Source organism: Gopherus evgoodei, chromosome 5 (genome assembly GCF_007399415.2).
Source record: "Gopherus evgoodei ecotype Sinaloan lineage chromosome 5, rGopEvg1_v1.p, whole genome shotgun sequence".
Lineage (NCBI taxonomy): Eukaryota > Metazoa > Chordata > Testudines > Testudinidae > Gopherus > Gopherus evgoodei.
Genome location: NC_044326.1, coordinates 18,670,094 through 18,692,548, shown reverse-complemented (window position 1 = coordinate 18,692,548; position 22,455 = coordinate 18,670,094). Strand labels below are relative to the sequence as shown.

The 22,455-nt window shown below is 39.9% G+C and overlaps 2 protein-coding genes across 5 annotated transcripts in view; one reads left to right on the top strand and one right to left on the bottom strand.

The window, feature by feature from the left end:
* Nucleotides 1-2,956, top strand: part of LOC115652526 (sushi, von Willebrand factor type A, EGF and pentraxin domain-containing protein 1-like) — a 36,291-nt gene extending 33,335 nt beyond the window's left edge. Inside the window, exons 9-10 of one of the 2 annotated variants that reach the window (XM_030564600.1) lie at nt 1,073-1,206; nt 1,421-2,956. In XM_030564600.1, coding sequence (XP_030420460.1) covers nt 1,073-1,206; nt 1,421-1,549 — 263 coding nt within the window. In that variant the 3' untranslated portion in view covers nt 1,550-2,956. Of the gene's footprint in view, nt 1-625; nt 690-1,072; nt 1,207-1,420 lie in introns of those variants that run through there. The other variant, XM_030564601.1, reaches the window with a different exon arrangement.
* A 5,005-nt stretch (nt 2,957-7,961) lies between these two features.
* Nucleotides 7,962-22,455, bottom strand: part of NSD2 (nuclear receptor binding SET domain protein 2) — a 148,308-nt gene continuing 133,814 nt past the window's right edge. For all 3 annotated transcript variants that reach the window (XM_030564596.1, XM_030564595.1, XM_030564597.1), the window contains 4 exons: nt 22,125-22,266; nt 21,274-21,380; nt 16,458-16,662; nt 7,962-11,690 (listed from right to left, as the gene is read on the bottom strand). In XM_030564596.1, the coding sequence (XP_030420456.1) occupies nt 11,422-11,690; nt 16,458-16,662; nt 21,274-21,380; nt 22,125-22,266 (723 nt within the window). In that variant the 3' untranslated portion in view covers nt 7,962-11,421. The remainder of the gene's footprint in view (nt 11,691-16,457; nt 16,663-21,273; nt 21,381-22,124; nt 22,267-22,455) is intronic.

Below are 22,455 nucleotides of genomic sequence, written 5' to 3'. Positions count from 1 at the left end.
AAGGCAGCCAATCAAATGGGGTTTTGCCTGGCCAAGATGGGAAATCATTTGAAGGCTGGATCCTCTCCTCCTTCAGCTGGTCCAAACAGCATTTCAAGAGTCAGGAGCTGTGTATGTTCCAAAATTGTCACGAAGGTAGCAGTTAAAATAGGTATTTGGTACAAAAAGATATTAAAAAAAAAAGGGCGTGTGTGAAAAAGACTGTCCAGTTTGGAGTCACCTCCTACCACTCTTGGGCTTTCCCATCAGAAATGCTTTTGAAGAAAAACATTCAACACTCAGTTAAATCATGTACTTCAAATGGAGTTTAGCCTGAATGAGGACTAAATAGAAAAATACCAAATTCACATGAACCAGGGAATATTTCATAAAGGTTCAAAGGTTCTGTCCTGGGTGTGCATGTTGGTGGATCACAGCAGAGGAGCATAAATGTGTCACTAAGATCAGTTTCTCTGGTGTGGTTTGGCCAAAAAGCAACTAAAAATAGCATAGCAGAGCTTGATATCTGTCAATTATTTTCATGTCCAGTATGCTCAGTTTAGAATTAATTTTTTTCCTGACAATCCTGAACACTCAGTCTAGAATCAGTTAATCTGGGTTCTTTCCTCCTTGTGCCTCATTATAGGATTATAAGGATTCTGCAGGTCAAACTCAATTCTCAGCCAAGTCTTTCAATAGATGTGCACAGGTATAATCAACTCAGAAAAAGAATTCTGGTGATGCATGTTAAATAGAATCCAGCCCTCTTTCTACTAGCACGGAAGAAAAGTTAACAGGAGTGAAAGAGCAGCCAACTTTAATTTTGTCATTCATCTGCCGAGACTGCACATCAAAAAGGAGATTTGAATAAGATCATTTTTATAGTCACCTTTCATAGTAGAGTTGTACTTTCAAAGTTGTGTTTTGAGAAGTGAAATTATATCTACCCAAAATCAATTTGCACTAATTTAAATGAAAATAAAGCCTTAGGTTGTCAGAGTGTGAGACTGCTTTGTCAATAAAGCTCAGAATAAGTTACCTGACACTTTTTTGCTTCCCTCCTGAAAATAATTTTCATTGTTCATTTTTCCAGGTGGAGTCCTTCTTGTGTCTGTAATAATTCTGAAACAAAGGCAAGAAAATGGCAGGAAAACTGTAAAATCTCCATTACTTTCAAAAGGAGCGAGGCCACACACAGCTTATGGTGTGACTGGGTGCACAGAACCAGTATATGCTGGCTGGTAGTTGGCTAGGATTGTAGAGTTGTAAAAATCACAAGCCTTTTCTCAGTTTCTATTCTCATGTCTGGTGATTTGATAGATGTGAATTTAGGAATGTAAGACATCATTAATCCATAGGGATTTGTTTGTGTAGCCAAAACATTTAATTGTACCCGTGAGTGAACAAAAATGAAACTTAAAAAGTGATTTGATTTGTGCAGGTCTGGCTTAATTCAAGAATAAGAAGGTGCATCCTTACACATTATCACTCCCACCTCCAAGGGACAAAATTGTGTGTCATGGCAATCCTCTCAATTTCAACAACAGACAATACCGTGAGTATACGGTAGCATCACATAACATAGCCTCGTTACAGTATGCTAGCTATTCCTACCATGGCAGGACTTAACACAAAACTAATTCCTCTTAAGAACATACAGAATCTCTTCTTCCACTCCCAAAACATAACTGTTTCCCCTAAGCAGGAGTGGGGCAGAGAAAGCTGCATGCAGGGGCGGCTCTATGCATTTTGCCGCCCCAAGCACAGCAGTCAGGCGGCTTTTGGCGGCACGCCTGCAGGAGGTCCGCCGATAACATGGATTTGGTGGCATGTTTCCAGGAGGTCTGCTGATAACACGGATTCGGTGGCATGCCTGCGGGAGGTCCGCCGGTTCCGCACCTTCAGTGTACCCACCGCCGAATTGCCGCTGAAACCGAGGGACTGGCAGACTTCCTGCAGGCACGCTGCTGAAAGTTGCCTGCCGCCGCCCTCTCAGCGACCAGCAGGCTGCTCCCTGCAGCTTGCCGCCCCAGCACATGCCTGGGGCGCTGGTGCCTGGCACCGCCCCTAGCTGCATGATTCCAGATTCACCCTTCTCCCACAACTGAGAGAGGGCATCTGTAGGGAAAGTGGTGGGCAATTATGGAAAAATCTCTCTCCAGTGTTTGCTCTAGTCCCCAATGGAACTGGCTGCGGAAGTTGCTCACTATTATAGGGCTGCTGCATCAGACAAGCAGCCCAACAGTCATTTCCTCCTCCTTCATGGCACTCAGCAACCCGGCCCCCCAGAGCCACTAAACTGCACATAGCATTGGTGAGTATGAACAACAAAAGGTAGGTCTACTCTGCAAAAACAGACCCTAGCAGCGAATCTCAGAGTCCATGTCAACTGACTTGGGCTTACGGCACACACCCCCAGCCAGGTTTGAGAGTCCAGGCTCCAGTTTGAGCCCAAATATCTATACTGCTATATTTAAGCCCCAGAGTGTGAACCCGAGTCAGCTGACCTGGGCTCTGAGATTCACTACTGAGTCTTCTTTTTTGCCGCATACACATAACCAAAAGGTGAAAATACAAGACAAGACAGGAGTAAGGGAGAAAAGAGACAAAAGCAGATACAACTACTCAAGTGTGAGGAGGTGTTTCCTCTGTTCCATCTCAATCAGACCTCTATTCAGAAAACGTTGGGAAGCACTACTGTAATTGAAAGCAGCTTTCTGCATATAGGACCAACCAGAACTGTACTAGATACTATTATTGGAATGCCTATGACAAAGTTATGGCCCTATCCATGATGACTGATCAGTCATTACAACATATGAAATGCTGTACTTGATCTGGCCCAAATTGTATAGAAAACTTCAGCCACTGCTAACACCAATCATTCTTTAATCTACCCATCCTTTTGAGACACCTCTCTCTCTCTAAAGAAAACTGCATGTTGATGCACCTTTATTGGAAGTGATTTTTAAAAAATAATTGTCATTTCTGTGTAAGAATGAGGTGAAGAAATCCTAGCCCTATTTAAGTAAGACTCCCACTGACTTCTGTGGGGCCAGGATTTCAACCATGGTGTAATACCACCATTCTTTGTGCATTATTGTCTCTTTCTACTAGGGTGGAATTCATACAGAGGGCCCATGCTAGCTGTCTTGCAAAAGCTCTATGGAATGGACAGAGCAGTCATGGTGGGAAGTTACTGCTCTCCCTTTTTGTCACAAAGGTGTACTTCACCTGCTTTAAATACATTGACAAAGAGCAGCACTTGTGGAGAGGGCAATAAGTCATGCTTGCACATGGATGCAGTTAATAGGAACCCCATATAAAAAAGCAGCAGCAACTATTCCAGACTGTATGTTGCAGGAGGAATAGGGGATTGTACTTTAACTTTCTTATCTGTTGCACTGGGGATGGAATCTGTTTTCACTCAGCCCCTATTTTACTCAAGTTTTGTAGGGGTGGAATGAATTTCACAAAAGCCACTCCTTCCAACTACTTCCGTGTAGAGGCTTTAACATGGGTAGTCTCTCTCAGTGACGTATTTAATTTTTCCATATCGCCTGTGTATGAAGAAATTGCTTTCATCTCCTCATATGTATTTCTGTTTTATCATCTCAGAATACTGGGTTCTCCTTTCTGTATATATCTATTTTACAAAAAAGTGCTGGGTATTAACACACATTTAAAAAACCCTTGCTTCTGTATGAAAGACCCACATAACACACAACATACTATCTGACTACAAAGGGTAAACAACACATGCAACATGCTGTCATGGAAACAACATTTCGGGTCTGTGCAAGTTTGAAAGCTTCTCTCTCTCACCAATAGAGTTTGGACAATACAAGATATTACCTCACTCACCTTGTGTGTCTACTCTTCTGGGACCAACACAGCTACACCACTACTGTCTACAGGAATTAACACTTGCAGCTAAGGCTGGGATCAGCTAGCTCTATCTCCTTACTGAGCAACAGAAGACTCACAGCAGAATCAGCTCATTGTCCAGACTGCCTAACTGGCTGCAGGAACCAAGAGGCACACTCTTAAGCCCAGCAGCAGCATTATGCCAATGGCTGCTCAGAACATTCTCCCAGTAAGTTCCTCTGCTTACCTGTCCCCAGTCTTTCTCTTGCCTTCTTCCTGCTCTGGACCCAGAAGTGCCTCATTCCAGGTAACCCAGCTCTGACCCTCAACTCTGATTCCTGATTTCAGCTCTGACCCCTCACTCCAGCTCTGTATCAGAGGGATAGCTGTGTTAGTCTGGATCTGTAAAAGCAGCAAAGAATCCTGTGGGACCTTATAGACTAACAGACGTTTTGGAGCATGAGCTTTCGTGGGCGAATACCCACTTTGTCAGATGCATGTAGTGGAAATTTCCAGGGGCAGGTATATATATGCAAGCAAGCTAGAGATAATGAGGTTAGTTCAATCAGGGAGGATGAGGCCCTGTTCTAGCAGTTGAGGTGTGAAAACCAAGGGAGGAGAAACTGGTTTTGTAGTTGGCAAGCCATTCAGTCTTTGTTTAATCCTGAGCTGATGGTGTCAAATTTGCAGATGAACTGAAGCTCAGCAGTTTCTCTTTGAAGTCTGGTCCTGAAGTTTGGAGCTTTTCTGTTTTCAAATAAATTAGAGCAGGGCATTTTTGGATTTTACCACCTGAAGTGCATTGTAAATTAGATTGTAAACTCACTGGAGCAAAGACCTTAGTTTATATATTACCATAGTATGCCCATCAGATGTTGGAACCCTGCGAAATAAAAAAAGTATGGATTTTTCATACACTAGCCACTGGGAATAAGGATTCTAAGTATAAGTGAGCAGAGTTACAGCTCTTCAAATCTGGACAGGCATAGTTTTTCATATTTAGGGCCTGACCCAACTCCTAATGAAGTCAATGGGAATATTTTGATTGACTAAGGAGAGCTGGAATGACCCCTTGGTGAGAAATTGCTTTGGAACCAGGGATGTCAGGTGATGCATTTTTTTTCCACAAGAGCCATCATCAAACAGGAACATTCCACATGTGGTAGTTTTGTCTATCTGCCCACAATTAATTCAGAATCATTCTGACTGGAGCAGTGTTGGGCCAGATACCTTTAGAATTATTCCTTTCTTTTCCAAGAGTCACAAAACCCTTAACTTGTATCAAAGTCACAAAGATCTACAGCCCTTTTTTATATATATATATATATATATATATATATATATATATATATATATATATATATATATATATATATATAATAATATATATATATATATAAATAAATATAAATAAATAAATAAATAAATAAATAAATAAATAAATAAATAAATAAAAAAAAAAAAAAAAAAGGGCTGTAGATCTTTGTGACTTTGATACAAGTTAAGGGTTTTGCTTACCAGCAACATTATACTCCAGTGAAGTGTTTGTATACTTAATTGTCCTAAGACTCTTTTATCTTTAAAACATGGTCAAGTTCAGAAAATGCCCCACAAGTGTATTTACTCTTACAATATTACACAACTATTACATTTCCTTCAAATGAAAAATCCTTGAGGCATGCATATTAAGTGCCTGAACCTGAAAGTAACTGAAATATTGAATCAGTTCATACAATAAACATTTCAAATGGGTTGTAAGAAAATCTAGTTTAAAACAGTTTTACATAGAGAATAGTCAATGTTATTTTGCTCAATTATTTTCTGTTTCAAGTCTGGTTTTCCAGTTTTTTCAAGTATTAGTACTCAATTCAGAGAATAAAATACCTCAATATACTCAGGAGTCTGAATATTGCTAGTTTCATCTTTAAAAACCTTACGTGAACCAAAAGTGGTGACAGTTTGACATTGCTGTGTAGGTATAAAATGGAGCTGGTTCAAATTTAAGTACTAGAAAAATATTTAAAAAATTGGAAACAATGCTTTTCAGAGATCCTTAGAGTAGGAATTCAGCATCATGACTGGGAACTGGACTGGGAACTTGGAGAGCTTTGGTACACATTATGCATCCAGTGTTGTTCAGTATCATAGTATAAAAATCTATTTGCTATTCTGCATCTTAGTTTCCCCAGCAGGCTCCGTGCCCAGACAATCTCAGTTTCCCCCCATCCTCCTTATCTCATCTCACCTTCCCTCCACCCACTTTCTCTCAGCCCCCGCCCATTTAATCTCAGTTCTCCTCCCGACCACTACCCATTTGATCAGTCCCCACCCTTCTCCTCCAGTCCCTTATCCTCTCTCAAGGCTGCTTGTGCCAATTACTCCAACACACTGCCTGGGCTCAGCAGAGTGGCACTGAAAGCACAGGGGAGATAGACTCCCTGCTCAGATCCCTGCCTTGTCCACAGCAGCAGCCAGGAGGAACAATTGCAGGGTAGTTAGCCTGCTCAGGCCTTAGCTACACTTGAGAGTTACAGCGCTGGTGGTGGTTTTACAGCGCTGTAACTCACTCCCCGTCCACACTGACAAGGCACATACAGTGCTGTATCTCCCTGGCTACAGCGCTGCATGTACTCCACCTCGAAGAGAAGAATAAAGAGAATAGCGCTGCTGCTGCTGCAGTGCTGGGGTGCCAATGTAAACAGGGAATAATATTATGATGTAACTGACCTCCGGAACCTATTCCCATAATGCTTTTTAGTAAAGATAACTCTCTGTTTTGTTGTGATGCCTTTGTTTTGTTGTGAACTCCGGGCTCCCGAAGCTGCTTATCAAAAAACCAAACACTGTTCCTGTTTGCTATGAATGAGCTCCCCTTGGAACGCCCACAGCTAGTGTCTGCTTGAAGAGAGGGGGCTTGAGGAAAGAGGCAGCACAGCGTGCGGGAGGGAGGGGTTCCGTTTCAGGGAGGCTGCTTATTTAGTCTGTGAGGAAAAAAACAAAGAGGGCTAATTACTTTCAGTGAGCGAGAGAGCGGTGGGGGAGGGGGTCTGAACTTGCAGCTGCTGACAGAGTGTCGGCTCCAAAAATCCACTCTCTCTCTCTCTCCCACGCTCCCTATCACACTCCACTCCCCCCTTTTGAAAAGCACGTTGCAGCCACCTGAATGCTGGGATAGCTGCTCATAATGTACCACTCCCAACACTGCAGCAAATGCTGCAAATGTGGCCACAACAGAGCGCTAGTAGCTGTCAGTGTGGCCAGACTGCAGCGCTTTCCCTACACAGCTGTACGAAGACAGCTTTAACTCCCAGCACTGTACAGGTGCAAGTGTAGCCATAGCCTCAGTCTCCGCAAACCTGGGATGAAGCACTCTCAGTACAGGTAATCTGCACAGAATTTAGCTGCCAAACTCAAAACAACTCTCTACTGAGCATATGCAATAGGGGATCTTTCAAAGGCTTATGATCTGGCCAAATTTGGGTGATTTTTCACAGGAAAAGCAAAAGGCACATTCCTGACACAAAGGCTACCCCCCATATCCAATTTGAAATCCCTGCTCCAGAGAATGAATGTGCAAATTTCTCAACAAAACAAATGTGAGAATCTTTTTTCCAACATGGGCAAAACAACAACTTTTCCTAATCTTGTTCTTGGGAACATTTGACCATTTTTGCTGAAACTTGAAAAAAATAAATATAAAAATTAACCTGACAGTCACCTGGCATGGAAAATGTCAGCCCAAATGATTATAAGCAACTGATAGCAGAAACAGGTCAATTCCTCCTTATAATGAGAAGTGTTGGGCTGAACTACCATCTCTACCTATAACAAACTGAAAGACATAACAGCGAACTCTAAAGCACAACCAGTAACACCTAGATAAAAGCTTAAAATGGTGCTAATTCTGGTCAACCTTTTCAAAAAACCCTGAAGCATAAATTTTCATTATGAAGCCACAGTCCTTTCAAGCCTTACTGCTACAGCAATACACTCATGTATTTCCACAATATACACCATTTCATTGTTTTTTTAAAAGATTACGGTAAGAATAGAGCCTGCACTATATTCACATATCCAAACAAAACTGGCAATTTCAAAAAGAAGATAACTAGGAATGAACTTTAATATTTAATAAGACACACATTTCTCAAAGGGTTGTCAAGGAATAATGACTAGCAATATAGAATATTTCCTTTAATACTTCTCCAAAGTAACTCCAGTATTTAAAATATTTAAAATAAAAGCCCCTAAAAACTTATCATGAATGCAAACTACAGAACAAACCCACAATTCAATTTAATTGATTATATTTCCAGACTGTATAAAAATACTTCTGATATGTTTTAACTGGAACCATACTTCTCATTTCATCAGGAGGCAACAACCTATTTTAATTTGCCTATTGTATACCAACTTAGTGTAGCAGAATTTACTGAAAAAAAAAAATCAGCTCTTATATCTCAATGGCTGAGATGAAATGTAAACATTTTGATACAAGTTTATGACATGCTTATATCACAATTGGTATTTAGATGACTTTACAATTGGATGCCCGGTCTTTGTAGATGTTGGCTACTAAAGGTTCTTGTGTCCCTTTACATGAGGCGGTCTGTTTTTTAAGACATAAGGGGTAGAAAGTATTAATTTTTAAAAAGATGTTTAAAATATCTTACTGAACCACAGACTAAATTATACCCTGAGCTACATTCAAAGCAATCCTGCTGAGCTCAGTAAGGCTGCATGGGATATGAATCAGGGGAGAATTTGACCAATATTTGTAAAGGGTATCAATTTCAAGAGTAAGTAATCAATAGAAAGAATAGGATTTTCAATAATTAACTAATTTAACTAACTTAAAGTAAACATCTAGAGGTGCAAGCCCTAGAGTTTATTCTTCTCAGGGATGCAAGTAACTTTTGGCCCAAATAATTTAGGATTGGGAAGAAAGTAGAAAGAATAAACCACAGACAGCAGGAAATCACTCTCTAAATTTTGAAAAAGCGTTAGAAATGACAGCCATGGAGACAGAAGTCTTTATTTATCCATGGACAAGCACAGCATGAATGGCAGTAGTGCACGCTGCTGCACTGATGTGCTTCAGAACCTAACCAAGAAGGTAAATTGGCAGATTCCACAATCATTCAGTTTTTGGTCTCTGCAGTGGTGCCAATTAATACCAGTGCTGATGGTGGTTTCTGTGATGGGGATATCTGCCCATTAGGAACAGGACCACAACTATTCCAATACACTGGAACTAGGACAGCAATGAGGTGATACAAAGCTACAAACCTATGAACAATATAAAATGTTTAAAGCACTAGAATTCAAGGTAAGTTTTATAATAACTTATTTAAAAAGTATTCTTATAAACCTTTCCTTACAGGTTATTTTATCCAAAGAAACAAATATTGAAATATTCATTCTTATTACACCAAATTCCTTCATTTTGCTTGAAAGTGATCAGGAAAATTTTTTTTTGCTTTTTCTCCCTTCCCCTTCCCCCCTCCCTCCCTTCAAAATATATCTAACTTCCCTTCCCTATCCTGAAAGAATATACAGCATACCTTTTTGGTTTTCATTTTAGGTACCTGTCTATGCTTCAGCCTTGGTAGTATAAGAAAGGACCTCCAAAGAAAGAACATTCCCCACAAACACATTTGAGAAACCTTCAATTTTTACATCATGTGCAAGTCTTTGTATATTGATTTGCTAAAAGTGAAGTAAAAATCTCATAACCACTAATGTAACACTTTTTCCTACATTGAAGTGTTTGTTACTTCAAGCAAAGGATTAGTTGAAAAAAGGAAGAATTAACCTTCCAACAGTGTTTATAAACTTTGATAAAAAACAAAACAAAAAAGCAAAGCAGTTGCTCAGTTTACAAAACAAAAGTAAAGAGATTTCAGATTTCGCCACGGGGTAAAGATACATTTTAGAATTGTTTCAATTAAAATTTTCTAATAAAACGACAGTCACAAAGTTTTCATATATGGGGAACAGGTGTAGATTTCAATAATTAAAGCTAGATCTGCAATCAAGCCCTGAAAAAATATACATTTTTATGATATAGCTATGCTTCATTAAAGACGAGCTACGCAGCGGTTCTGCACTATTTTAGGCAAACTAAGCTAGAACATATAAAAATTATTAAATGGGCATAAGAGTGTACATTGCATTTATGTGGGCTAAGTTATGATTGCACAAGTCAAAACTTGTTTGTAACGTTGCCTAACCATATTGCAATTACACAAAAATAGCATCAAATAGCAGGTAAAATTTCAGATATTTTTCTTCACCTTTTTTCTCTAATTCTATAATTATTACCATTTAGCCTAAATATTGTATGCATGTATACTGTAATTTTGAAAATCTTCTGGGAGTCAAAAAATTGAAACAGCTTTGCTGAAATAATGGAGTGGTGGTAAAAAGCCAGGTGGTGAACTCCTAAGCCACTAAGCAATGACTTCAGGCAGTTTGCCCTATCTGAGTCAAGCAGTCATTTTTCATAAAAGCTGTTGAAAAAGGGACATAGTTAAATATAAAATTTAACTTGATTTTGTCATTTGTGTTAGTTTAAAATCTATTTTACTTTTAAACAATTTCTTCTCGCTTTTTCATTTAATTGACTATTCAGTTTCACATTTTGTTTTTTTGCACTAACATGATGCAATGTTTGGATTGTAAACTGTGGAGAAATGCTTGACTTTGAACAAAAAATGGTCATCAAATTTGAGGAAAAAAACAGCTTTTTCTAAAATTAAAAAACAAATACTCTAAATATTGGGCCCCGATTGCAAGACAATATAATTTAAATCTGGAATTTGTATAGTGCTGCAAGGTCAAGAGTATTTCTATTTAGCTGAAATTAAATAGAGGGGGAAAAAAAAGAGCATAGAAAAAAAAATCTCTTGCAAGTTTTCCCCTTGCTAGTACAGTGTGCTTCTTTCCACCATGCACTGTATTGCTTGGTGGAAGGATATTTAAAACCAATTATTTTTTATTTAAGAACAATTAGACAGCCATTTTGTAAGAGCAAGAACAAATTGTAAAGTCTGTGGTTATACTGAGCTATGCACCTGGTTGTGCATGGCACTCGAGCACTTCCTCCACAACGAATACAAGGCAAGCACATCTCATTGGGACTGCATATCAAGCCACTTCTTATTTAAAACAACTTGAAAACTAATAACATCTTTCAAGGATATACTATTTTAAACATCTGTTGGATGGCAAATACTATCTCACGAACTACATTTATATGCCTACCTGGTTTGATTTTAATTTACCCCCAAACGGAAAAACATTGGAGGGAACCTTTTACAACTGTAAAATTCAAGTGTAACTGTAATGCTGAGTAATAAGCTTGGTTTGTCCTGAAAAATTTGAACTATGTATGCCATAGTTCGTTATCAGTGCAGATGCAGCAGAAGACTGCTGTGGTTGGCTCAGTGGATTAAAAAATGCTTTTCACCCAAATGTAACCTTTACAGGATATATGTAAAATTGTGTCCTTCTCTGGCCCTATTCACAACTTATCTACAAGATAGTGTTGGCAGTAGAAACTGCAGTTCATTATTATTTGCATTCAGCTCTCATCCATCTGTTTCTTCGCTTTCTCCTAGGCTTCAACTTCGTCAATTTTTGGGGGGGTTTCTCAGTCTTCTGATTTTCAACAGAATCTACCCCAAGAACATGTTCAGAGCAGCATAACTGTCCATCTAATGTAGAATTTAGTACTGTCCCATCTTCATGTTCTTTGCAGAAAGAATTTGGGCAGAAGTGGCAAAAAGAAACAGAAGGTTTGCCACAAACATCACAGTGGTGCCAAGGACACTCCCACTTTCCTGTAATTAAAGATGAAGAGCATTAGCTAAATTGAGATTTTCTTTGTTAACAGGAGAATAAACTTCATGTTGCAAAAAAGCAGAGTATACATTTAGCGTTCTAATGTCTGTATGATAAATACTGACTTTGCTTTAAAAAAAGTGGACAGTTATTTTTTTTATAACTCAAGATTTTAACTGTTGTTACTAATTATTCTTGTCAAGAGCAAAATAGTAGAGTACTTTTAGTTAAGCTCAGCAGACTGTATTGAACAGCACACTTGACCACATCTTACTTAAACAGCACCGGAGTCAAATCAGTATAAATTACTCAGGGGGTTACTTGCAATATCTTGAGTTCCAATCCAGTATAGTAAAAGCTTTCTGCCTTTTAATGAGAACGTCTGTTCATGTGGAAATCAAACAATTCAGTGAACTCCATGCTGCTGCTGTTTTGCTTTGGTTAATCCGTGGTTTATGGAAACCTCTATCCATCCCGGAAGTTACAGCACAGAACTGACAGACATCTCTAAATCTACTTTTGTGTCACACTTCTGTGTGCCCATCTATCTTTCCCCTATTCTGAAGTTGCTGACTGCCAAAAAAACAAAAATAAACAAGTGGTGCAGAGTTAAATGCAGGGAAAATTAATTCTTCTTTGAGCATTATCTACATGGATCTTCATTGCAGGGGATGTAGATACCACTGAAACTATGCAAGTTGCAGTGTCCTGTGGGGATTTGTAGACACCGTATGTCCTCAGCACTCTACTCCAGGATTTTGTGTGATACAGCTCCAACCACCATTTCAGTCATTTCTAATCATAGTAGCCAACAAGCAAGATTCAGCAGCATTCATTGCCATCCCTATCTGCTTCCTTTCATGAAAGTTTAGAATTTCTCTCAGAGTCCTGCATTTAGGGACTATTAAGAATTTCTGCTATAAGCTGGGGGCTAATCAGTTGGAAATAACAGAAGAGGAAAAAGTCCTGGGTGTATTGATCCATCACAGGATGATCATGAGCAACCAACATGATGTGGCCAGAAAATAGGCAAATATTACCCTATGATGTATGAAGTGAATTACTTTCAGTAGAATTAGGGAGGTATTAATACCATTGAACAAAGCACTGGTAAGATCTCATCTGGAATTCTGGGTACAATTCTGCTCACCCATGTCCAGGAAAGATTCATTCAAACTGGAATAGGTGCAGAGAAAAGCTAGAACGATGATCAGAGGAATGGAGAGTCTTACAAGAGGCGATAGAAAAAGCTTGGCTGTTTAGCCTTGGCTGACAGAGGATAGGGTTGCTCTCTATAAACACATCAGGGGGATAAAGAGCAGGAGGGGATAAGAACTATTTAAACTAAAGGACAGTACTGAACCAAAAGCAAATGGCTATAAACTGGCCATGAATAAATTTAGATGGTAATTAGAAAGTTTCTTACCATCAGAGGGGTGACTTTCTGCAGTCTTCCAATAGGAATAGTGGGGCAAAACGGCTTCTAACTAGTTTTCAGATGGAGCTTGTTAAATTTATAAACAGGATTATACACAGGAGGTCCTTTCCAGTCCTATGTTCATTCCTATTCCATGGCCCTGCGGATAGCACCATATCCATAACAGCCAAGACAGTCAGGCACAGGAGAGGCACATTCTTGATCAGTGTTCATTGTGCAAGGTTTTTACCATCCACAAGGAAAGTGATCATCTTCCAGGAGTGGCTATGTCAGCATTGTCTTCTGGAACTGTCTGTCTGAAGCATGGTGGATTGATTTAAATCCACCAAGTGGAAAGCCTCAATTTAAATCATTAACTTTAGTCAACTTTTCCATTTGTACTTCAGTTATTTTCTAAAGGTACATTCTCATTTGTTGATATAACCCAGGGGTCAGCAACCTATGGCACATGTGCCACACAAAGCACACAAGCCGATTCTGAGTGGCATGCTGCTGTGGTCCCGGACCCCAGCCCCACTCAGCCCTCCCGCCCACTGCTTTCCCCTGCAGGGGCAGGAAGCAGAAGCTTGGTCCTGTGGCAGCCAAGCTTCACCCTCCCCGGCTTCTTCCCCCAGCATGGTGCTTTCCTGCCCCTCCCCCTCTCCTTCCTTGCACCAATCAGCTGATGGCCCTAGTGAGGGGGAGGGGGAAGAGTGGCAGCCTGCACACAGCTCCGAAGAAAAGGCAGAGAAGAGGTAGGGACGGGGCCTTGGGGAAGGGGGTGGAACAGAGCATATCCCTTCCAGCCCCCTGCCTTGAGCTGCTCAGGGCAGGGGGCTGGAAGCACCCGTACGAGCTGAGCACCCCAGCCCTCTGCCCTGCACACCCCCACACCCCCAGCCCTCTGCCCTGCACCCCTCACACTCCTACTTCTCTCTGCCCTGCACCCCCAGCCCTCTGCCCTGACCCCTGAACACCCCCCCACATCCAGCCTTCTGCCTTGCACCCGCCACACCCCCACTGCCCTCTGCCCTGACCCCTGAACCTCCCCCACAACCCATCCCTCCGCCCTACACCCCCCACACTCCCCATCCCTCAGCCTTGAACCTCCGCACACACCCAGCCCTCTGCCCTGACCCCTGAACCACCCCCACCAGGTCAGGGGTCCCAGCCGCAGGCCCCGCTCAGCCCGCTGCCAGCCTAGGTGAACAGAACTCAGGTTCCAGCAAGCTGAGCAGGCTGGCGGTGTAAGATCAGCATTTTAATTTAATTTTAAATGAAGCTTCTTAAATATTTTGAAAACCTTGTTTACTTTACATACAAAAATAGTTTAGTTATATAATATAGACTTATAGAAAGAGACCTTCTAAAAACGTTAAAATGTATTACCGGCAGTCAAAACCTTAAATTAGAGTGAATAAATGAAGACTCGGCACACCACTTCTGAAAGATTGCCAACCCCTGATAGAACCATTAAAACGATGTTGCTTTATAACTAAATAGAACCTTTACACTAGATACAGGTACATATTTTTTGCTAGCTAAGAGGGTACACGAACTATAAGCAATTATACAGTTTAATATTTTCAAATTCCCTATTAACTGTACATTTTTATTACGTTAGAAATGGTAAATATGTTGTTTCTTTACTAGATAATTAACTTTTTGCTCTTAATTTGCATTATAATGGTAACTGGAATTCAACTGAACACATAAAACAGCATATACAATTTATTTTATTAAACAGACAACCTTAAATGTTTTGATAAGAGAAGTGTGTGTGTCCAAAATAGATTTCACATTTACAACTAAATGATTTACTAAATAGAGGGATTAACTGTAGCTAGTGAATTAAGCTAATTATTTCAGGTCAGCTTGGGAAAATGTTCAAACATGCCTAAGTGAAAAAAACTGGACTGTAAGTTCCTAGTCTCACGAAAATCGAAGTCCCCTAAATTACTTAAGCTTTATAAATATGGCATAGTAGGTCAGCCTGACTTCAAAAGTTAGATTCCCGCCCTCCCCCAGTTCTTTTTTATATAGAAAAGCAGGCTTTAACTCACAGCTTTTGAAAGAGGGTCATGGATTCAGCATATTTACTTTTTATTTAAATGTTTTAAGAGATTATAAACAGTTAAGTCCTTAACATAATTTGTATTAAATTCAGATTTCATTTCAAACAGGCTTATTTTAAAAAAGAAAAAATATAATTTAAACAAAAGAAGTCCAATTTAAATTTTAAAAACTGCACTTTTAATTTTTTTTTAATTATTGATTTTTATCCACCAGATCTGAAGGATTAAACATCCAATTCCTGGAATTGACCTGTTAAATTGGGAATGAGCAGCCAAATGGATTCAAGGGCCTAAGAACAGCTAGATGTACATGAACTTCACATGTCATCCTGCATGACAGACTGTTGAGCAGAATCATGCTAAGCCACCCCCCCAGAGCTGTTCAACCTTGGATGCAATTCCCCCGGCAAAATAAGCCGGAACATCAACTTAGAAACAATGAGTGCAGACAGCAGGTCTACTGAGTTCAAGGTATTTTCCTTCCTTGGAGTTCAGGTAAAAACATGAAATGACCCTCCTCCATACCATGATACTGAATACATTCAGTGTCTGAACCATCCTTAGTGTTAACATTTTCAGCAACCGGTATCTTGACACCAACTGGCTTCTGGTACAACTGGCCCCTTCATTCCAAGCTTTGGTCACAGGCAGAGTTCCCATATCACCAACTCTATATTCAGCCAATCCCTCCTGCCCTGGGACATTGGCTTGGTCATCATTTTACTTGGCTTTGAATAGACAGGCTTTGCTTGTTTCTCCTTTTCATATATCAGGTTCAGTTCTGGGACCAGAGATGTGTAACAGACCTCACTCAAACACATATGAGGCATAACTTGAGACCCACCACTCCAAAAGTCCTCATATTTACCTCAGTCCAGATGCTGCTGCTTTTCCTTTAGTACGTGCATCTTTGAACTATCTGAGTTCATGAGTTCTTCTGGGGATGATTTCACTTTCTATGTGACAGCAGAACCCTGGCCTAATTGAGTGACATGAGCACCACTGCCTGGGTTCCTTAAACTAAATGTCATTTTCCCAGAAAGGCATGAAAGAGTACTACTAGATCTCAATCTTCAAGGACTCCTACTCCATTTACAAATACAGCACTCACTCACTATAACAAAAAAAAGTCGATTTCAAAACAGGGAAGTCTTGAAAAGATGCAATGTATACATCAATATTTTTGCAAGCCCTGTATGAGACATATTTCAATAAAGTACTTTATTATATACAGCTTCTTCCCTTTCCCACCCCTTCACAAATGCTTTACTCACCAAAAGGACGTTTCACCAAGTCAAGACAGGAGAGATGGTATGCCTTAGTACAAGATTTCCTGTCACACAATACAAGTTGACCTCCATCCCCACAACGGAAACAGTCATCTTCAGACTCTTTCTTTCCCTCACTTTTTGTTTTACGTCTCCGAGTTCTTTTTTTGGTCTTTTTGCCTTTTTCCTCTGAAGAATTAGTGGAAGAATTCTGAAGAAGGAAATTACAAGTTTTTAGATCCCAATTTTGAAAAAGAAAAAAAAATGCTCCATAACTCAGAAAAACATTTTTAAAAGGTAAACAAATCTGGTCACTATCTCTAAAAAATTAAGTTGCAGTACTAGAAAGGGCCAGAGAAGGGAAAGAAGGATGATTGCAGCACGCACGTCTTCGTGCTAGAAGAGATTGAGGCAGCTTGGGCTCCCAGTTCCCATATGTTGGCATTAACTGACTTCCTCATGGGCAGTCACAGCAGGGAGGCCAAGGCTTGATTCACTACAGGGCACTGGAATACCCTCTTATCCCCAGATGATATCCTTGCAAAGTCAAAGCTGAGACAACACATTAGCAGGATACTGTGAAGAAGCCTGCCCTACTGCCAGCCATGTGTGCATGTTTGGTGGATAGAGGACTTCAGTCTCTGGGGCTGTCAAATTTTTCTAACAGTACCAAAATAATACATAGAAAAAATATTGGAACTATATTTTAGAAAGCAGAAGATTGGCAGCATATAAAATAAATAATATCAAGAAACTACAAAATCCTTTCCAAATTATAAAATCAAGAGGAACACACAATATTAAAAAAGGTAAGAAAAATAAAATGGATTTAAAATATTCTAAACTTTCTTATATATTTGATGCAGTAACCTAGAAACCTAGCCCATGAGTTTGCCAACTAATTGAATGTTGCATAAAAATATTTTTAAACAGTCACTTGAATTAAGGAGAACATCTGCAGTTATGCTAGCTATAAAAAATGTTGTAACAGCCTCAGATTTTAAAGCAAAAATGGTCAATTTTATAATCTGATCTGCTAAATCTAGGTCATGGAACCTCATCCATTAATTCCTGCATCAAGCCCATTAGCATCTGATTGAGTTAGGGCATATATCTTTTAAAAAGACATGCAATCTCGATCTAAAGACTTCAAGGGGTAGAAATCCACCACATTCCAAGATGTGTTTTTCCAGTGATTTATTATTAATCAGTTAAAAATTTGTGCCTTATTTTCAGTCTGAATGTATGTAGCTTCAACTTCTAGCCACGGAATCTTGTTATGCCTTTAACTTAAAGACTCCTCTACTATTAGAAATCGCCTCCACTCAGACTATGATCAAGTTGCCTATAAATCTTCTCTTTGATAAACTAAATAGACCAAGCTTATTGTAGTCTCTCACTGTAGAGTAGGTTTTCCAGACCTCAAATCATTCTTATAGTTCTTTCCTGATACTCTTCCAGTTTTTCAAAATGTTTTTGAAGAGAAAACATCAGAAATTGACACATTATTCCATGGTCTCCCTAATGCTGTACACAGAGGTAATACTGCATCTCTACTGGATATTCCCCAGATTATACATCCAAGGATTAAATTTGTTGTCAGTCACAGCACCACACTGAGAGCCCACATTCAGATGGTTATCTCCCATGAGTGACTTACCATATATACTCGTTCATAAGCCGAATTTTTTTTAATAAAAAAGGGAAGCACTAGAGAAGGGGGTCAGCTTATGAATGGGTATAGAGAGGGAAAGGTGGGACACAGTCCCTCCCCCCAACAGAGAGAGCAAGGTGGGACACAGTCCTTACCCGCAACAGAGGGAGGGAGGAGAGGCAGCACATCCAGCAGAGCCAGTAGGGAAGAGGCAGGGCCAGAGTCTCTCCACTTCTGGCCACGCTTCTCTCCCCTCAGCCTCAGAAGCAGCTGCAGCTCCAGGGCAGCCACTTGCCCCACCCCCCCAAGCACGCTGCAGCCGTGCCGCCCGTCCCAGCCCACTGGAACATGCTGCGGCCGTGCCGCTCGATCTGGCCTGCCCACCTGCCAGAGCAGCTCCAGCCAGATCAGAGACATCCTCCTCTGGCCCTCTCCAGATAAGGTGGAAAGGGATGGGATGGCAAGAGTGTGGAGGTCCCGGGCTAGGGTTGGGGTCATGTAGGGGGTGGTCACAGGGCTTACTCCCTGACTCCCAGCTTCTCTCCCCACCAAAAAAATTTCTCCATCAGTTGCTGTCCCAGCCTGTCAGGGTAAGCAGCTGGCGCATTGGGATACTTTGTGCCTGCAGATGCTTGAGGTAAACAAACCATCTTGGCCCCCCAGCAGTTTATCTTGATGGCCCAGGAGCCAAAGTTTGCTGACCCCAGAATTATAGGGTTGGTGTATGAATGCGTTATAAAAAATTTCCATTTTTACTTATCCATCTTTGGGGGGGGGGGGTTGGCTTATAAACGAACTGGTTTATGATCAAGTATATACGGTACATATTTTGATCCTGGCTGTACATATAACCTCGCATTTGGCTGCATTAAAACACGTTCAAATAAGGCCACCTTACCAAGCAAGCCAGAAAGCTTGCTAAAACTGACCTGTGATGTTTAATTTCTGCAGGGTTCTGTGTATGAGCTGATCACAAGGCTGGAGTGAAAAAACCCTTCTAAAAAGGTATAATTTGGGGCACTGTGGAGGTTTTACATCCTCCCTCTTAAGCGTCTAGCATTGAGTAGTATCAAGGACCAAATATTAGACAACAGCCTCTCCATAGTTAAGTTTGAAACTTTCTTTCCTTTAGGAGCTTGATTTTCCCCTTCCTCTGCCATTTCCCCCAAAAAACGCAATACAGGTTATTTTCACTTCATTTTTGCATGTGGCCTGTGCCCAGGTTACAATTTTTGACCAAATTTGAGGTGATTAAGAGGCCATTCCTGTATATAGTACAGGAAAAACACAGATATCAGTTATATTTCAAATACTTCAAAACTGTTTGTTTCAAAAGGTTCATATGGGCTTTAATCGAAAGAATTTTGAGAAATCTAACGTACAAAATTATAATTTTTCAGAGGAGAAAATACTGGTAAACTATAATGTCAGAATGACCTGTTGGGCTATGGTGGACTTTGAAAAGGCACCAAGCAACTATTAGAGACCTAAGCTTTCATTTTAAGAAAGAAAGTCTATCGTTTTTGATGTATGAAGATAAATTTCAAAACATGAACTGATGTGGGAAACGTGTTGCAGTTTTTAAAAAAAAAGAAAAAACAAAGTCACAATCTTCTTTTTCCCTCACTCACCGTGCTCTTGCCAATTCCTCAATCACCAGTAGCCTGAGCTCTTACCTCAATTTCTGACTGCTTCTAAAATACTTCATGCAACAATGGAAGGCTATTCACTGTGTCTCCTACTACCTATGTTTTCCACTTGATTTCAGGATCTAATGATAGCTGGTCTACCAATGCCTCTCCCCTAACAGCTGAGCCAACTCAGCTTTTCCCACTTCTACATAATGAAGTGGTTCCCATTAACAACCTGTGAACCCCTTTCAATAAAATGTCAAGTCTTGCAAAGCCCCACCTAAAAATGAATATTTCCAGAGATATTCTCCTTTAACTGAGTATAAATTAAAAAAGCATTGATCTTGGAAATATAAAATTTGTTTTTATGACATGCTTATTACACACTATTATTAATTATTATTTATCATTACAGTATTTTTATTACATTATGAAAACGGCAACACTCTTCCAAGATCTCACTTTCGTAGCCTGTATCACTTTGAATAAGGCTGTTATAAGACAAGGTTCCTATGTTTCATCAGGGAGTATCAGATGTGAAACAGCATGAAGGTATTTAAGAAGCCAACTCAAAGAGTTCCTCCTACACAAGTATTCAGGTCTTGAGCAGTCCAGGCAAACAACGCACATTACAACAAAGTTTAAACTTGTTTTTAAAATTATTATGAAGAACAATCCTAGCTGCCTATTTAATTTTAAAAACAGTAAATAATATCCACCTCCCTTTCCATTTCTTATAAGGAATCTTGAAGTTTAAATCTCCTAAGTGTGATAGAGATGCTTGCTTTGATCTGCTTAGCTCTTGGAAGTCCAGGGGCTCTGGGCTGCTGGCCCCATGCAGCCTGGTGTCCCTAGAGACAGCTCTGTCCACCATTAGGTATTTTTTTCCTGAAACCTTCCTGCAACATTTCGCAAACCCCCAAGGGCTCATGAACCCCAGTTTGGGAACCACTGCCATAGAGAGACGTCAACTTTTACCAAGGGGATGTCTCCTGATAAAATTCCAGGGGGCTTAGAAAGTTTTGAGGAAACTCCCTCAGGAAATCACAGTCTTTGTGCCACATTTTTTAGGATGTGTGCGGAGAAAGAGAGATGACAGAGGGAGCGAATCTCTTATCCAACAGCAAAATCTTTTAGTCTTTCCCTGTCTTCAGCACCCAACAAAGGGGAGGCAAGCAGCAGCAGAAAACTCACCAGTCTCACTGGATGGCAACATAATGTTTACACCTTCCCATGAAGGAAGTGGACAGCATAATGTGCGTACATGTACACACACACACACCCCTCAGAAAGGGAAAGGGATATATGATACCGTTTCCTTCCACAGCAATTGCTATGGATCTCAGGAATGGACATCTGATAGTTTTTAGAGGATGTTACTTTATTTGCTAAAGTTTTCATACAGTATAACCCCGCTCCAACTGCCACATACTCAAACATACATAATCCCACAAATATTTTTGAATACTTACAATATTTTAACTTAATTTTAGTTTTGAAGGATACTACTTTTAAATTCAGACTACACTTTACATACCTTTGGTCTATCCCCAAGAAATCCACTGCAGTTTGGGGCACCACATTTACAGACAGTTTTTTCATTGCCCAGACAGTCAAGGTTGTAGTTAAAAGTCAGCTCTGTCCCTGAACAAAAGATAAGAGACTGTTTATCATTTCCTTTTAATAAATGTGAAATACAGGATAACAAAATACATCAACAGTTAATCCACAAGTAAATGTTTCACTCTGCTTCTCCCCTTTAATATCTGGCCTCTGATCATCTATCTTATTTTTTCCTTTGTATAGTTCACAAACATTGATCATGACTAGGTAGATGTCCAGTACAGACTTCTAATATTTATCTTATTCAATGATACGTTTTATATAAATTGATTTGAAACCATCTAGGTGTGCACAAAGCTGGCCGATGCAAACATGTTTTTATTACTGTTTGCTACATCCTCCCTTCCCCACTCTGATTGTTACACCCACATGCTAAATCTTGTCTCAAAGAATGAAAATCTATTTAAGAGAAGGACCATCTTTTGCTATGTATTGGTAAAAGAGCATATCACAGTGGGATCCCAACACTAAATGGGGCCTGTAGGAGCTACCATGATACACACAAACAATAATAATAAAAAGCAGCATTTTCTAGGGTTGTCTAAGGCTCAGTAATAAGGATGAGCTTATTAAAGGAAATGCATGAATCCACATTCTCTTCTCTAAGAAGAGAAAACAAACTGAGCTCCCTGAAGAACACTTTGCTGAATTTAATCAGTTAAATCAAACCATAACTGTCTCACATCAAGTCTCATTTGACAGAAATTCAAAGATTTATGTAGCAGTAGGTTTAAACTTCATGTATTAAAACACAAACATACAAACCTGCAGGAATATCACACACAGCGAACAGGCCTACACGAGTGTCTCCATTCACTGTCCATTTTAGAGTCTCACAATTTGGTTGGCAGCTGTGATTCATAAAACGAGAATAGTTTCCTTTGGGGCCAGCATCAATAATACGGTCCTGGAAATTAGGAGAGTAATAAAATGAAATTTTATTCATCAGAAGAAATTACACAAGTTATTTTAAAAATTAAAGTAATTTTTGAAGGATATGAATGCTCTATTTAGCCAAAAGCATGCAAACATGTCAACTTTACATGTTGTACTGAAAACTGTTGTGTCTCACAAACTGGGATGAGACACTCCCAAA